The sequence below is a fragment of the Oncorhynchus keta genome, chromosome 14 (assembly GCF_023373465.1).
Source record: "Oncorhynchus keta strain PuntledgeMale-10-30-2019 chromosome 14, Oket_V2, whole genome shotgun sequence".
Classification (NCBI taxonomy): domain Eukaryota; kingdom Metazoa; phylum Chordata; class Actinopteri; order Salmoniformes; family Salmonidae; genus Oncorhynchus; species Oncorhynchus keta.
The window spans coordinates 75,270,693-75,287,909 of NC_068434.1; the positions used below are offsets into that span (position 1 = coordinate 75,270,693).

The following is a 17,217-nucleotide window of genomic DNA, read 5'->3' on the forward strand; positions in this document are numbered from 1 at the left end:
ACGTAACACAGAAAAAAATCTATATTCCAAGACACTTAAATTAGTATATGTTCGGTTTGGTATGGTATCTATTAATTTGTGACAATATGTTACGAATTTTCAATACATATATGTTATGAATTTCAATTTGTTGTGGCTAACTTTATCTAGGTGGCTAATGCCAACGTTAGAAGTTGGGGTTAGGGTTAGGAGTTAGATTAAAGGGTTGTTGGGTTTAGGGTTAAGAGGAAGGGTTAGCTAACATGCTAGTTGCAAAGTAGCCAAAAAGTAGTAAGTAGTTGCAAAGTTGCTAATTATCCACCAGCCTTTTGTTTTTGCCTTTAGTAACATTCTGTCTTATGTAACCATAACAAATGTAATATATCATGCTAAATTGAGTGTCCCGAAGTTTCGTTCACTATGTTATGTCTAGTCTGAGTACAGGCTGAATCAGCGGTGAAAAAATATAGCTTTTTTTAACCAACTGTGTGGTGCCAGCTGGCCGGCAAGTTATGCTGCATGCCAACAAATGTCCAGGAATCATCATTGGGAAATCAAATCCTCAGAAATAGCAGAATCACGACTTGTTGATTGCTAGAATTGATCGAAGGCTGATCAAAGTTCATCGATAGTCATCACAGCTAAACTTCCAGCCAAACTTAGCCTTGTAGAGGGAGAAGTATCCTATTGGGTAGAAGCAGGGAATAGAAACATGTGCAAGATGATATAGCCTACATAACTATTTCACAGAGGAGAGCTTAGTACAGACAGCAAAGTTAGAGAGAGAAAATGGTATTAATTCAGTCATCCCTAGTCTCAGAATTGTCGCATGGACAGGCTTTCTTAGGTCTGTGTAGTTTATTTATTTCCCTTATTGTTATTTTGCTGATCCGGCAGCTTGTGAAGCAGAGAAGACCCCGAGGATTCCCTCCTGGACCGTCACCTATCCCTGTCATAGGGAACATTATGTCTCTAGCAACAGAACCGCACGTCTTTATGAAGAAACAGAGTGAAATCCATGGGCAGGTACGGTACTTAACTTATTGTGTCAAAGTGGCTTGACTGAACCTAGGCATTTTTTTGTGTTGGCTACTTGTGTGCACCCCCATGTAGGCTAGTCTTCTTGTGCTCAACCCGGTTTAACTATTGCGGTTTAGCCTATTGAGTGTTAATTTATGAATACGGATTTTTTTGCATTACAATATGTATTTTATATAGCGTTTTTCATTACAAAACAGAATCTCAAAGTTGCTTTAATTTCATTCGTGAAAAACAGTGTCAAATGAAGTTTGAAGGGAGCTTAGTGGTTAGAGCATTGGGCCAGTAACCGAAAGGTTGCTAGATCGAATCCCGAGCTGCCAAGGTAAAAATATGTCATTCTGCCTGTCATCGTAAAAAATAATTTGTTCTTAACTAACTTGCCTAGTTAAATAAAGGTTTAAAAAAAAAAAAATCATCCGACACACACCAGAATTCCTTATGTGTCAAAATCTTAGTTAGGATGGACGCTCCATTCTTGTCCCTATATCTTGCGTCAGCCTAGAAAAAAAACTAAGAAAACTGAACAGAAGAGGCTCGCTATTCGCTAAGTGTTGGCAGGCTCCAGCTGCGCTTGCAGGGTTTCGAAAAATGGCGAAGGTACGCTTAGTCAGCATGCCTTGGCAAATAGAGCTAGACTACCTCTAAACTAGCCTAATAGATCATTTGCAATTTAGATGTTATGTCATACTACTTTTTCAAATAAAATAAAAAATGAAACATATTTTGGGAAAACAAATGGCATATTATTTTGGATGTCTATTTATTCAAGTATTTTATCTCAGATTTTCAGTCTTGATTTGGGAGGCTACTCAGCAGTGGTTCTGAATGGATATGATGCCATCAGAGAATGCCTGTACCACCAGGGTGATGTCTTTTCTGACAGGCCATCGCTGCCTTTATTTATGAAAATGACAAAAATGGGAGGTAAGAAAGTCAGTTATAATGTCTTCTGAAATATGCACATTATGACATTGGTATATTGTTATTAGATATTACATGCAAATACAAGCTTGGTGTTATCGAACTCTAGGCTATTTTATGGTACATGCTCAGTAAGGTCTCATTGTCTGCTCTAATCTCAATATCTTCCTTCTCAGGACTTCTGAATGCTAAATTTGGCAATGGATGGATTGAACATCGTCAACTGGCCAGCAACTCCTTTCGTTACTTTGGCAGTTTTCAAAAGCCCCTCGACCAGAAGATCTTGGAAGAGTGCATGTTTTTCGTGGATGCCATCGACGAACACAAAGGGAAACCCTTTAACCCAAAGCACCTGGTAACCAATGCTGTGTCCAACATCACCAACCTCATCATCTTCGGCGAGCGTTTCACGTACGACAACTGTGACTTCCAGCACATGATTGAGATCTTCAGTGAGAATGTGGAGCTGGCCGTCAGTGGCTGGGCCTTCCTTTACAACGCCTTCCCATGGATCGAGTACCTCCCCTTTGGAAAGCACCAGAAGCTGTTCCGCAACGCAGCCAAGGTCTATAACTTCCTGGAGCAGCTCATCAGGCGCTTCTCGAAGGGCAGAGTGTGCAACTTCCCGCGCCACTACATCGATGACTACCTGAACAAGTTGGACAAGAGTGCTGGCGACTTGGGCACCATGTATTCCAGGGAGAACCTAATCTACTCTGTGGGCGAGCTCATCATCGCGGGCACGGAGACCACCACCAACACCCTACGCTGGGCTATGCTCTACATGGCCCTCTACCCCAACATTCAAGGTCAGTGTGCTGCCTTATAGCACAGTAGGCCTCAGCACCAAGTCCCCTGACTTGTCCTTACTCAAACCTCATATCACCCTGCCTTGTCCTCACTCAGGCCTCATAGCACCATGCCTTGTCCTTAATCAGGCCTCTTAGCACCCTGCCTTGTCCTCACTCAGGCCTCTTAGCACCATGCCTTGTCCTTAATCAGGCCTCTTAGCACCCTGCCTTGTCCTCACTCAGGCCTCATAGCACCATGCCTTGTCCTTAATCAGGCCTCTTAGCACCCTGCCTTGTCCTTAATCAGGCCTCTTAGCACCATGCCTTGTCCTCACTCAGGCCTCATCATGTGAAGTGGTGCATAAGACCTCCACAACGTCCCTCCATCTCTTCCTGTCCTTTTCTATTTTGTTTGTCTCTTTTTCAGATGAGGCCTATTCTGGTATTAAGCTCAGTTTCAACGGTTCGCTAACAGGTCATCCTTGGTCTTTCTTTCTCCTCTTCTCCTCTGGTGTCCAGTAAAGGGACTTGCCTCATCCTTATTTAACCTTTCTCCAAGCCATAACATACAGCAACTAAGGTATATATTTTTTCTTTCAACTGTACAAAGTTATACACTCCCCCCCTTGGACAGTGAAGCTACAATTGTAAATGTGTCTCTATAATTCACCATTTTAGATATGATATCAAATATTTTATATTAGGTGACAGGACAGAATGTTCCTTTTATTTGAGGGTATTTTTTATATATATATAATGTATATCTGTTTTACCGTTTAGAATTGAAAGCATGTAGCAAATGTATCTAATCCCCCCATTTTGAAGACATCATAAGTATTTGGACAAGTTCACTTAGTGTTTTAACGTAGTAAAAATGTAGTATTTGGTCCCATATTCCTTGCACACAATAACTGCATCAAGCTGTGACTTTAAAAACGTGTTGGATTCATTTACAGCTTGTTTTGGTTGTGTTTCAGATTATGCTTGGACCTAAAGGAAGTGAATGGTGGACAATGTACTGTATTTTAATATTTTATAGACACTTGTATTGTAAGTAAGAATGAAATGTGTTTTTGAACACAGCTACATTAATGTGGATGCTACCATGATTAGGGATGTCATGAATTGGAAATAAAATTACTCCAGTCATCATCCATCATTCATAACCCAAAATTAACCAAAACAAACACCAAATGCATCCAACGAGTGTGTAGTCACAAGCTTGATGTAGTCAGTCATTGCGTACTAGAAATATGGGACCAAATACTAAACATTAGACTGCTTTAATACACTATAAGTGAATGTGTCCAAATACATATGACATCTTCAAATGGGAGGACTAGATATGTAAAGTGCTTTCATTTCTAAACTTTAAAACAGATATAAAGGAAAATACCCTCAAATGAAAGGTGACATTCTGTACCTTCGCCTCATATGAAACATTTGATAACAAATCCAAAATGCTAGAGTATAGAGCCAAATTTTAAAATGTAGCTTCACTGTCCAAATACATACGGAGGGGAGTGTATGTTTGTAGGTAATTAATAATCATTTTTTTAATAGATTTTTGTTTAAACTAAGGTATACACTGAGTGTATAAAACATTATGCTCTTTCAACGACAGACTGACCAGGTTATTGATGTCACTTGTTAAATCCACTTCAATCAATTTTATTTATAAAGCCCTTTTTACATTAGCAGATGTGCCAAAGTGCTTATACAGAAACCCAGCCTTAAACCACAAACAGCAAGCAATGCAGATGCAGAAGCACGGTGGCTAGGAAAAACTCCCTAGAAATGCAGGAACCTAGGAAGAAACCTAGAGAGGAACCAGGATCTGAGGGGTGGCCAGTCCTCTTCTGGATGTGCCGGGTTGAGATTCTAAGTGTACTAAACTGTATGCGCTCACTACTGTAAGTCACTCTGGATAAGAGCATCTGCTAAATGATGAAAATTTATAAATGTACATGGCCATTAAGGTCAGATCGTTTTTCAAGATCAAACGTTCATAGATGACCAGCAGGCTCAAATAATAATCCCAGTGGTTGTAGAGCATTAGAATATATTTTTGCCATCACGGGCCAGAATCATATATTCAGGATTATACATTATACATAATGTACATTATACATTATACAAAAGTACACTGTGCATTCAGCACCACGGACAGAACTCTTGTTAACGGGTATGCACAAAAACACAAGAAAGAAAGAGAGTTCAACATTACATTTAAACTACTCAATCAGTGTGAGGAGTGAAGTCTCTGATGGGCATTGACTAGAGCAGTGAAGTCAGGTATAGTTTTGACATCGCTATGCGCAAAATTGCTGGGAGGCGAAAGCCAGTAACAGATGATCTGTGCCTTGACTTATTATATTTTATCACTGAAAATGCCTGTTCACATACATAGGTTGACCCAAACAGTACAAACATCTTCTGAGCATGACTCCTAATCCTTGGAAAGTTTTGTTCATTGAGAGAGGCATAGAACCTCGTCAGTGACATTGTTTTGAGTAGTTCTCCAATCACTGCATCAGACTGAAGATCTATAAGTTCATGATGCAGGTCAGTGGGAGCGTTATCCACATTGAAGGTGAAAGGAGAAGAAACCAACAGTATGTCATTTTCCAACACTTTGAAATCCTCAAAATTATGAGAAAACTCACCGTTCAAAGCACACAGCAGTGATGTATACTTCTCCCGCTGGTCATCTGATAGGGAACAGACTAGTAGTGTCAGAAGATGGGTGAGATTGTTGGCTTCTACTTGGTGGGTCAGGAGGAGTAATTTTCCCTTGTAGGCTTTGACAAGGCTGTACATCTGATGTGCAAAAAGGCCCTTCCCTTGTAGTTTGTAGAAATAGGTGAATTCCTTTACCTTGTCTTTCAAATGTTGTTCCATATTCTCTGCGATATCCTCAACACTCAGTGTCACTGTTTGTCTTGGCAGGGAAACATTTTCAAACAGCTCTTTCTTGTCGGGGTATTGCTGCAGAGTCAATTCAACATTCTTTAATGAATTTACCCTCAGCGAATGGCTTGATATGTTTAGCAATTTTGTGGGACAGTGCATAGTTAGCTATCGCAATTCCATTGTTTTCTGAATGCAGTTTTGTGAAAAGTCCTTGCTACTTTTGCAACTGAGAAAGCAACTCTTTCGATGCACTTGCCCTCTGCTCAGAAGACATATTCCTATGTTTCTCTGCATGCTTTGTCCGGAAGTGTCGGGACAAGTTGTAGTCTTTAAAGACAGAGATGTTCTCTTTGCACACTCAGTACACAGCTTTCCCTGATACCTCAACAAATAAATATTTCAATGTCCACTCTTGCTGGAACACCCTACATTCATTGTCTACATTCCTTTTCTTTGAAAAACTAATTTTTGCACAATTTCTAGCTAGCTACTATTTATAACTGTGACGTGTGTGTCAGCCTGACAGTCACTGTCTGTCCTCGTGCAGTTGTTATTTATACGTGTCTTCAAAATAAATGTCCCACAAGCGGTGGGAGTTAAATCATTACACAAAGGCGAGTGTTCATTGGGTTTTTAATTTGAATAACAAATACGTTTTTCAAAACTTTACTATTGCAAATTCTTTATGTGATCTGAGCATGGTTCCGGGGGGGTGTATTGAATCAGGTCGCGGGCTGCGTACCGCCCCCGGGACGGCCGATACCCAGGCCTGTTATAGAGGGTTCAACAGGTCAGCACGTCAGGAGTAAATGTCTGTTGGCTTTATGTAGTCGAGCTTTCAGAGGTCGAGGAAAGCATGTGAGGTAGAGAGAGAGATGGAGGAAGGGAGGGAGAGGTTCGAAAACAGCATCTGGTGAACAGGTTCCATAGCCACAGGCAAAACAGCAGAAACTGGATGAGCAGCATGACCAGGTGGACTGGGGACAGCCAGGAGTCATCAGGCCAGGTAGTCCTGAGGTATGGTCCTAGGGCTCCGGTCCTCCGAGAGAGAGAGAGATGGGAGAATTAGAGGGAGCATACTTAAGTTAAGACAGGAGAATTTCACCAGATAGGATAGAATAACCCTAGCCCCCCGGACACATAGACTAATGCAGCATAAATACTGGAGGCTGAGACAGGAGGGGGGGGGGGTCAGGGGACACTGTGGCCGTGTCTGACGATACCCCCGGACAGGGCCAACCAGGCAGGATATCACCCCACCCACTTTGCCAAAGCACAGCCCCCACACCACTAGAGGGATATCAACAGCCCACCAGTTTACTAAATCAAATCAAATCAAAGTTTATTTGTCACGTGCATTGAATACAAAAGGTACCCCCGGACAGGGGAATGCTTACTTGCAGGCTCTAACCAATAGTGCAAAAAAGACATTAGGTGAACAATAGGTAGGTAAAGAAATAAAACAACAGTAAAAAGACAGGCTATAGAAGTAGCGAGGCTATATACAGACACCAGTTAGTCAGGCTGATTGAGGTAGTATGTACATGTAGATATGGTTAAAGTGACTACGCATATATGATGAACAGAGAGTAGCAGTAGTGTAAAAAAGGGGTTGGCGGGTGGTGGGTTGGACACAATGCAAATAGCCCGGTTAGCCAATGTGCGGGAGCACTGGTTGGTCGGCCCAATTGAGGTAGTATGTACATGAATGTATAGTTAAAGAGACTATGCATATATGTTAACCAGAGAATAGCAGCAGTGTAAAAAGAGGGGTTGGTTGGGAGGGGGCACACAATTCAAATAGTCTGGGTAGCCATTTGATTACCTGTTCAGGAGTCTTATGGTTTGGTGGTAAAAACTGTTGAGAATCCTTTTTGTCCTAGACTTGGCACTCCGGTACCGCTTGCAATGCAGTATTAAAGAGAACAGGCTATGACTGGGGTCTTTGACAATTTTTAGGGCCTTCCTCTGACACCGCTTGGTGTAGAGGTCCTGGATGGCAGGCAACTTAGCCCCAGTGATATACTGGGCCGTACGCACTACCCTCTGTAGTGCCTTGCAGTCAGAGGCCGAGCAATTGCCGTACCAGGCAGTGATGCAACCATGCTCTTGATGTTGCAGCTGTAGAACCTTTTGAGGATCTCAGGACCCAAATCTTTTTAGTTTCCTGAGGGGGAAACTAGGCTTTGCCGTGCCCTCTTCACGACTGTCTTGGTGTGTTTGGACCATTCTAGTTTGTTGTTAATGTGGACACCAAGGAACTTGAAGCTCTCAACCTGCTCCACTACAGCCCCGTCGATGAGAATGGGGACGTGCTCGGTCCTCCTTTTCCTGTAGTCCACAATAATCTCCTTAGTTTTGGTTACATTGAGGGATAGGTTGTTATTCTGGCACCACCCGGCCAGGTCTCTGACTTCCTCCCTATAGGCTGTCTCGTCGTTGTCGGTGATCAGGCCTACCACTGTTGTGTCGTCTGCAAACTTAATGATGGTGTTGGAGTCATGCCTGGCCATGCAGTCGTGGGTGAACAGGGAGTACAGGAGGGGACTGAGCACGCACCCCTGGGGAGTTCCAGTGTTGAGAATCAGCGTGGCAGATGTGTTGCTACCTACCCTTGGCCTTTCTAGGGAGTTTTTCCTAGCCACCGTGCTTCTACACCTGCAATGCTTGCTGTTTGGGGTTTTAGGCTGGGTTTCTGTACAGCACTTTGAGATATCAGCTGATGTACGAAGGGCTATATAAATAAACTTGATTTGATTTGATTTACCCTCACCACCTGGGGGCGGCCCATCAGGAAGTCCAGGATCCAGTTGCAGAGGGAGGTGTTTAGTCGCAGGGTCCTTAGCTTATTGCTGAGCTTTGAAAGCACTATGGTGTTGAAAGCTGAGCTGTAGTCATTGAATAGCATTCTCACATAGGTGTTCCTTTTGTCCATGTGGGAAAGAGCAGTGTGGAGTGCAATAGAGATTAGAGGTCGACCGATTAATCGGAATGGCCGATTAATTAGGGCCGATTTCAAGTTTTCATAACAATCGGAAATCGGTATTTTTGGACGCCGATTTTATAATTTAATTAAATTTTTTACAACTTTATTTAACGAGGCAAGTTAGTTAAGAATACATTCTTATTTTCAATGACGGCCTAGGAATGGTGGGTTAACTGCCTTGTTCAGGTGCAGAACGACAGATTAAATCAGGGATTCAATCTTGCAACCTTACGGTTAACCAGTCCAAAGCTCTTACCACCTGCCTCACGAGAAGCATGCCTGTTACGCAAATGCAGTTAGATGCCAAGGTAAGTTGTTAGCTAGCATTAAACTTATCTTATAAAAACAATCAATCAATCATACTCACTAGTTATAACTACACATGGTTGATGATATTACTAGTTTATCTAGTGTGTCCTGCGTTGCATATAATCGATGCGGTGCACATTCGCGAAAAAGGACTGTCTTTGCTCCTACTGTACCTAACCATAAACATAAATGCCTTTGTTAAAATCAATACACAGAAGTATGTATTTTTAAACCTGCATATTTAGCTAAAAGAAAGGTTAGCAGGCAATATTAACCAGGTGAAATTGTGTCACTTCTCTTGCGTTCATTGCATGCAGAGTCAGGGTATATGCAACAGTTTGGGCCGTCTGGCTCATTGCGAACTAATTTGCCAGAATTTTACGTAATTATGACATAACATTGAAGGTTGTGCAATGTAACAGCAATATTTACACTTAGGGATGCCATCCGTTAGATAAAATACGGAACGGTTCCGTATTTCACTGAAAGACTAAACATTTTGTTCTCGAAATGATAGTTTCCGGATTCGACCATATTAATTACCTAAGACTCGTATTTCTGTGTGTTATTATGTTATAATTAAGTCTATGATTTGACAGAGCAGTCTGACTGAGTGATGGTAGGCACCAGCAGGCTCCTAAGCATTCATTCAAACAGCACTTTCGTGCGTTTTGCCAGCAGCTCTAAGCATTGCGCTGTTTATGACTTCAAGCCTATCAACTCCCGAGATTAGGCTGGTGTTACCGATGTGAAATGGCTAGCTAGTTAGCGGGGTGCGCGCTAATAGAGTCTCAAACGTCACTCGCTCTGAGACTTGGAGTAGTTGTTCGCCTTGCTCTGCATGGGTAACGCTGCCTCGAGGGTTGCTGTTGTCGATGTGTTCCTGGTTCGAGCCCAGGTAGCGGCGAGGAGAGGGATGGAAGCTATACTGTTACACTGGCAATACTAAAATGCTTATAAGAACATCCAATAGTCAAAGGTTAATGAAATACAAATCGTATAGAGAGAAATAGTCCTATAATTCCTATAATAACTACAATTTAAAACTTCTTACCTGGGAATATTGAAGACTCATGTTAAAAGGAACCACCAACTTTCACATGTCCACATGTTCTGAGCAAGGAACTTAAACATTAGCTTTCTTACATGGCACATATTGCACTTTTACTTTCTTCTCCAACACTTTGTTTTTGCATTATTTAAACCAAATTGAACATGTTTCATTATTTATTTGAGGCTAAATAGATTTTATTGATTTATTATATTAAGTTAAAATAAGTGTTCATTCAGTATTGTTGTAATTGTCATTATTACAAATAACTTTAAAAAATCATCCGATTAATCGATATCGGCTTTTTTTGATCCTCCAATAATCGGTATCGGCGTTGAAAAATCATAATTGGTCGACTTCTAATAGAGATTGCATCATCTGTGGATCTGTTGGGGCGGTATGCAAATTGGAGTGGGTATAGGGTTTCTGGGATAATGGTGTTGATGTGAGCCATGACAAGCCGTTCAAAGCACTTTATGGCTACAGATGTGAGTGCTACGGGTCGGTAGTCATTTAGGTAGGTTACCTTAGTGTTCTTGGGCACAGGCACTATGGTGGTCTGTATTTATCACTAACTGAATTTAATGTATTGCTTTATCCGGGTAGCCAGAGAGGACAGCATTGCAGTAGTCTAATCTAAAAGTTACAAAAGCAAATTAGCTTTACTGCATAATTTTTGTACAAAGTTTAAGATTTGTGCAATGTTACAAAGATGGAAAAAAGCTGCTCTTGAAATATTCTTGATATGTTCGTCAAAAGATAGTCCAGCGCAATGCAGAGGTCCTTCACAGTTTTATTTCAGACTGTATAACCATCAACATTCATTTTCAGATCAAACAGCAGATCTCTTTGTTTCTTGGGACCTAGCACAAACATCTCTGTTTTGTCCGAGTTTAAAAGTAAAACATTTTCCGCCATCCACTTCCTTATGTCTGAAACACAGGCTTCCAGGGTAGGCAATTTTGGGGCTTCACCATGTTTAATCGAAATGTTCAGCTGTGGGTCGTCCGCATAGCAGTGAAAGTTGACATTGTATTTCTGAATGACATCAACAAGAGGTAGAATATATAGTGAAAACAATAGTGGTCCTAAAATGAAACCTTGAGGAACACCGAAACATACATTGATTTGTGAAAGGGCAAACCATCCAAAGAGAGTCAATTCTATATTTTCCAACAGATAAGATCTAAACCAGGCAATAACTTTTCCGTGTAGACCAAGAGGGTCAATCTCTTAAAAAGAATGTGGTGATCAATGGTGTCAAAAACGTCACTAAGTTCTAGGAGCACGATGACAGATGCAGAGCCTTTGGTCTGACGCCATTAAAAGGTAATTTGCTGTCTCAGTACTATGATGGGGTCTAAAACCACACTGGAGTGTTTCGTATACATTATTTGTCTTCAGGAAGGCAGTGAGTTGCTGCTGCACAACAGCTTTTTCAATATAGGCCGTTTTTTACATTTTCCGTGTCAAGGTTGGACTTTTTCAGGAAAGGCTTTATTACTGCCATTTTTAGTTTATTTGGTACACATCCGGAGGATAGGGAGCCGTTTATTATGATCAACATAGCAGGACCAGGCTCAGGAAGTAGCTCTTTCAGTAGTGTAGTCAGAATAGGATCCATTAGGCAGCTGGACACTATTCAGCATAGAACAGCGTAGAACTTTCTTGTATTCTGGAGCCTCAGAATGGAATGAGTTGCCTCTGCCCATAAAAACAACGTCCTCTCTGGGCAGCTTTAAAAATAAAGTAAAAATAAGTTTGATGTCTTCTGTGCCCATATGAATAACCCCTACAATGTAACTGCAATTATGAGATAATGTTCTGCTTCGATGTGTTTTTATGTTTTATCATCTCAATGCCGTACGGTGTTTAACTGTGTTCGATCTTGCCTAGCCATCTGGTTTCAAGAGGACCACAATGAAAATAAGTCCCAGACTTTATTGTGTGTTATCCTCCATGATTTTACTCATGTGCATGTATGGGTTTGTCAAGTTTTGTGTGTACTTGTTTTTTAAATGATTGAATTAATAAACTAAACAAGGATAGGGGACAGGTTAAATAAATATTTCTAAGCCTTGAGACATGGATTATATATGTGTGCCATTCAGAGGGTGAATTGGCAAGACAAAATATTTAAATGCCTTTAAATGGGGTATGGTAGTAGGTGCCAGGTGTAACAGTATAACTTTAGACCACCCCCATACCCGGGCGCGAACCAGGGACCCTCTGCACACATCAACAACAGTCACCCTCGAAGCATCGTTACCCATCGCTCCACAAAAGCCGCGGCCCTTGCAGAGCAAGGGGAACTACTACTTCAAGGACTCAGAGAGCAAGTGACGTCACCCATTGAAACACTATTTAGTGCGCACCACCGCTAACTAAGCTAGCCGTTTCACATCCGTTACACAGGCACACCGGTTTGTACAAAGAACTGCAACGCTGCTGGGGTTTTCACGCTCAACAGTTTCCAATGTATTTTAGGAATGGTCCACCACCCAAAGGACATCCAGCCAACTTGACACAACTGTGGGAAGGATTTGTATTTATTAGGGATCCCCTTGGCAGCAGCTACTTCCTGGGGTGCAAACATATTAAAGGTTTTCTTATTTCTGTAGATACTAGATAAGAGTTTAGCAAGCAGAAAGCACATTGTGATGAAAAGGTATTGACAGTTTGCTGCTGGTGTTTCCTCTGTGTAGAGAAGGTGCATAAGGAGCTGGACAGTGTGCTGGGAAGTGAGAAGTCCCCCTCGCTGGCGGACAAAAAGAGGATGCCCTATGTGGAAGCGGTGCTACATGAGGTCCTGCGCTTCTGTAACATCGTGCCCCTGGGCATCTTCCGCGCCACCACTCAGGACACACTGGTGAGCGGCTACAACATCCCCAAAGGCACCATGGTCATCACCAACCTGTACTCTGTGCACTTTGATGAGAAGTACTGGTGCGACCCTGGAACCTTCTCACCACATCGCTTCCTGGACAGCAATGGAAACTTTGTCCGACGGGAAGCTTTCCTACCCTTCTCTCTGGGTGAGTCTGGCTTCTTTCCACTCCTAAGCCCCCAAAGAGAGTAGCACAGACTCTCACACACATACTGTGTACACCCTCTCACTCTCCTCTTGCCTAATCTAAATGGTAATGCTTAAAAACAGGGTTAATAGTCATCATGGGCATGAAATTCCAATATATTAGAGATTATTCTGTATGTTTGTATACTTTTTAGGGAGTAGTTCTGAAAGTAGCACTCATGAGCCAAAAATGGTCCCCAAAAATTGCATACTACGTCACATATATGCAGACATGTGCACCACGTCATTGCTCTCTCTCTCTCTGTGCTGTGTCCACTGAGCTGGGCCCGCCCTGCAACCTCATTGGATAATGCTGGGCAGGCCTCTTGCTCCCTGTCACTCAAATGTGAGAGGCTGAAGCTCATTGGCTATAACTCAAATTGCTAGGTGGCAGGCCCACGTGGAGGGAAATGTAGGGAAAATAACGCAGCACAGCTTCAATAAAAGTCTCATTCAAACTAGGGATTTCGTTTCTAATTGAGGTAAGACAGTAATTCTGCTCATAGATTATGCATGTATGAACGACACATTGAAAAATACTTTCTTAGTTGCCAAAGTACCGGAGCATGTCTTTAACTGTATACCCCAGCTATGATCTCTTTTCATTGTACCTACAATGAGTCAAATGTAATAAAAGCTAGAGCCTCTCCGGTATTACAACAACCTTATGGGTATGAAGGCCCAGTAATCTATTTGAGCACTTAATTAATAGACTGGTGAGCAAGCCTGTCCCTGGGGCTATTGCAGACTACAACGCTGCCATTAATAAAGGAAAGTACTGTTAAGACAGAAAAACACCACCATGTCAGTTCAAACAAAACAAATTCTCTCAGTCATACCACCCATACATGTGGTTCCCTCTATTGCTCAAGTTGCGCTGTGTATGCAAGTGTAAACCTTTTCCCAGCCATAACCTATATCCTAAAAAGGTAAACACTAAACAGCTGATAACAGTGATAGTAAATGACCTTTACTATCACTTAACAGATACATTGATTACAATAGATATGTTGTATTGGTTGAATGTTCACTGGAAAACAGTAGTCAGTAGTAGCTGGTGTCACTAAATCGGCAGACGGCTCATTGTAATGGCTGGAATGGAATGGTTTGATACCTTTCCGTTGATTTCATGTCAGCCATTACGACGAGCAGTCCTCCCTTCACCAGTCTCCTCTGAGTAGAGTAGATGATACAAAGTATGACATGATCTTCACAAAACTCAATCCATGTTGTGTGGTTTGTCCTCAGGGAAGCGTCACTGTTTGGGCGAGCATCTGGCCAGGATGGAGATGTTCCTGTTCTTCACCACCATGCTGCAGCGCTTCCACCTGCAGTTCCCCCCCGGCACGGTGCCAAGCCTCACCCCCAAACTGGGCATGACACTGCAGCCGCTGCCTTACTCCATCTGCGCCGTCCGCAGGCAGCAGTGACAGATTCTCAGAAGGCACAGCCCGAAGGGGTGGGGGGGTTGGGGGTTTAGTCAGAACAGAACAGGGGTCTAGAGCTTGGACTCCTAACCTGTGTTTTACACAGAACTGCTAGAATTCTAAACATCAGCCGATGGTTGTTTCTGAGAAATTGCATGTTTGCACAGCACCATTTGCAAAATCACAGGATCACCAGAAATGTTACTGGCGAGATCCTGAAATATCAGGTGGAACTTCTCAGTAAGTTTAATCGAGAAGATAAGAAGTGTGAATATTTACACAATACATGCAGACATATACTATGAATTAACCTTGTATTAGAATTTACTTTTTTATCTGTGTCCTTATAATCAAATGTCTCATCTTCCCTGCGGGATTACATCAATGATTGACAGGATGGACCTCTATGATGGTTCACAGCCCTGTCTTCTCTCTCACAGCCTGCCTAGATGAGAAATGGGAACATTACCCACTGGGCACACACTGGTTGAATCATTGTTGTTTCCATGTCATTTCAATGAAATTACATTGAACCTACGTGGAATAGACATTGAATTGATGTCTGTTCCCAGTGGGTAGTTTCAGCTGTTTCTACAGCACAGTGAAACAAAGTAGACTAGCAGCCAGCTTTTCCTAGAAGGCTCTGGACATGGTGTTTAGTCTGGATCAGTGCCATATCAAGCAGTCTAAACTAACAATGAACCCGATCTCTAGGGATTCTTCCATGGAAAAGCCTTCTCTCAGAAAGCTACTGCAATATCTGTTGAAAATGTCTTTGTGATGCTGTCCTTTGTGATGTAAGTCAATTTTACTTTTGTCTATTATGGTCATACTTTGTAATAAGAACAATGCCGTTTTGGTACTCCACTTACTTTTTTTACAATGTTTATGGTGTGCCTTTCCTAAGACAAATTCAAGTTACATATGTTTTATGCCGCTTGTTATTTTTCTTCAACATGCTGACAGTATTTCTCTCAATAGGTTATAGGAAACATTTCTGGAGAGAAAACATAGACCTATCTAAACTACAGTACAGGACTAGTCAGACATGGACTTTTGCAGTGAGCCGGCAGAATGTGTCCAGACTGGGTCGTCCAGGGATACACAGACACTATAAATAATCTTCATGTGGTTGGAGCTGAGCCTGTGGGGGCGTCACCCATTTCCTTAAGTGACCTCTCACTTCTACTCAACAGACCAAAGGGCTAGAAAAAAACATCCAATGCTGTGTTGTGCAAACATCAGACTTACTGGGTAATATTTCATATTAAAGTTATGCTGAGGTAGACAGACTGCCAATTCGCCTGGATGAGCGCCTTGTTTGTGTCCATTGAAACTGTAACATTGCAGTCATTTCAGCAAACATCCGTGTTCCAACTGTGGTTGTTGGCAGGAGGATCTAAACACTTTAAGGACAAAGTTATAGTACAGTTACATTCAAGGGGATTTTTATGCCACACACACACAGTTACAATTAAGTATGTGTGTGTATGTATCAATAAAATCATTTGAGAGAACAGTTATTTTAGGGATGGTGTTTTATGACAGCTATAAATAACAAAAATAATTTCCCCCACAATTTTGATATGGTTGAACAGTTACAACAGACATACAATATCTCAATGCTACATAAGGGTAACAGCCATTCATAGAGACTTTTATGACAAGAACATTAGAGGACACTGTGGTTCGTGAGACTGCACAGTGACAAGCCAACAAACAAACTTTTACAACATAATGAGCCATAAAATGTGGGGGGAGGTGGCAGAGGCATCACAATTCACCATCAGAACTTAAGAGATGCAGTGGCGCTCAACCCGAACGGACTGAAGGGCCACGGTTAGGAGTCGTGAGCTCTCATACAACAACACCTGGGCTGGGCTTCACCAGCATCACTTTGAGCCTGCTGTGGGACATGAAGCTCAGAGAGACCTCTGGGTCCAACCATAGCAAGCCCCGTGTATGAGAGCCCAGAGGTTGGGCAGTGAGCAGGGACAGTTTGGCACTGGTTGGGTGGATGGGTGGACTGAGTAGACAACACAAGAGTTGAGAGAGAAAGTGGTTATGATAAGGAGCAGGGAGATGCTGAACCCAAAAGAAAAACACCAAACCCCACAGTTCAACATCTGTAGTATCAGATAAAAACTCCGGAAACAGGATGAGAATTACAGGGTCTCACTGTACAATATGTCAGCTGTGTGTAGAAAACAGATGCATTCTGTTGATTCATTTAAAAATATAATATATTTATACACTATATTTATATGCAGATATTATTTTTTTGTGCAGAGGCTAAACACTTGTTTGGTAGTAAAATGTGGACATTTATATATATATTTTTTGTCTTTAAATATACTAGCTTGAATTACACTGCCTATTTGAGAACTTCCTTCTCCAGAGAAAATGACTTGATAGGGTGATAAGTGAGTTCGGCTTGCAGGTCTGCCATCTCTTTCATTAAACTCTTTCTAGTGGAATGCCTAGAGTTTTTACAGACAGAAATATAGAACTATTAGTATTAAACCGTCTTATGGTATGGAGAATAAGACACTATAAAACCAAAACGAAGGTGAAACCCTGGATTACTTAAGTCCTGGCCTGGTTGTGGGTTTGGCAAAGATCTATAGTTTTTGTCAACACATCAGTGTCTGTAGAATGACAAATGAAATGAAGAGGTTAGCTAGACAAAGTATGTGTAAAAACAATGCCAACAGCAATGCACTCAA

General features: G+C 41.8%; 1 protein-coding gene across 1 annotated transcript; it reads left to right on the forward strand.

The window, feature by feature from the left end:
• The first annotated feature begins 575 nt into the window (after window positions 1-575).
• On the forward strand, window positions 576-16,219 carry LOC118371435 (vitamin D 25-hydroxylase-like). The gene is made up of 5 exons (XM_052462581.1): window positions 576-1,005; window positions 1,803-1,944; window positions 2,118-2,750; window positions 12,697-13,026; window positions 14,313-16,219. Exons 1-5 carry the CDS (start codon window positions 769-771, stop codon window positions 14,492-14,494), a joined length of 1,524 nt encoding a protein of 507 aa, XP_052318541.1. The 5' UTR covers window positions 576-768; the 3' UTR covers window positions 14,495-16,219.
• The last annotated feature ends 998 nt before the right edge of the window (window positions 16,220-17,217 follow it).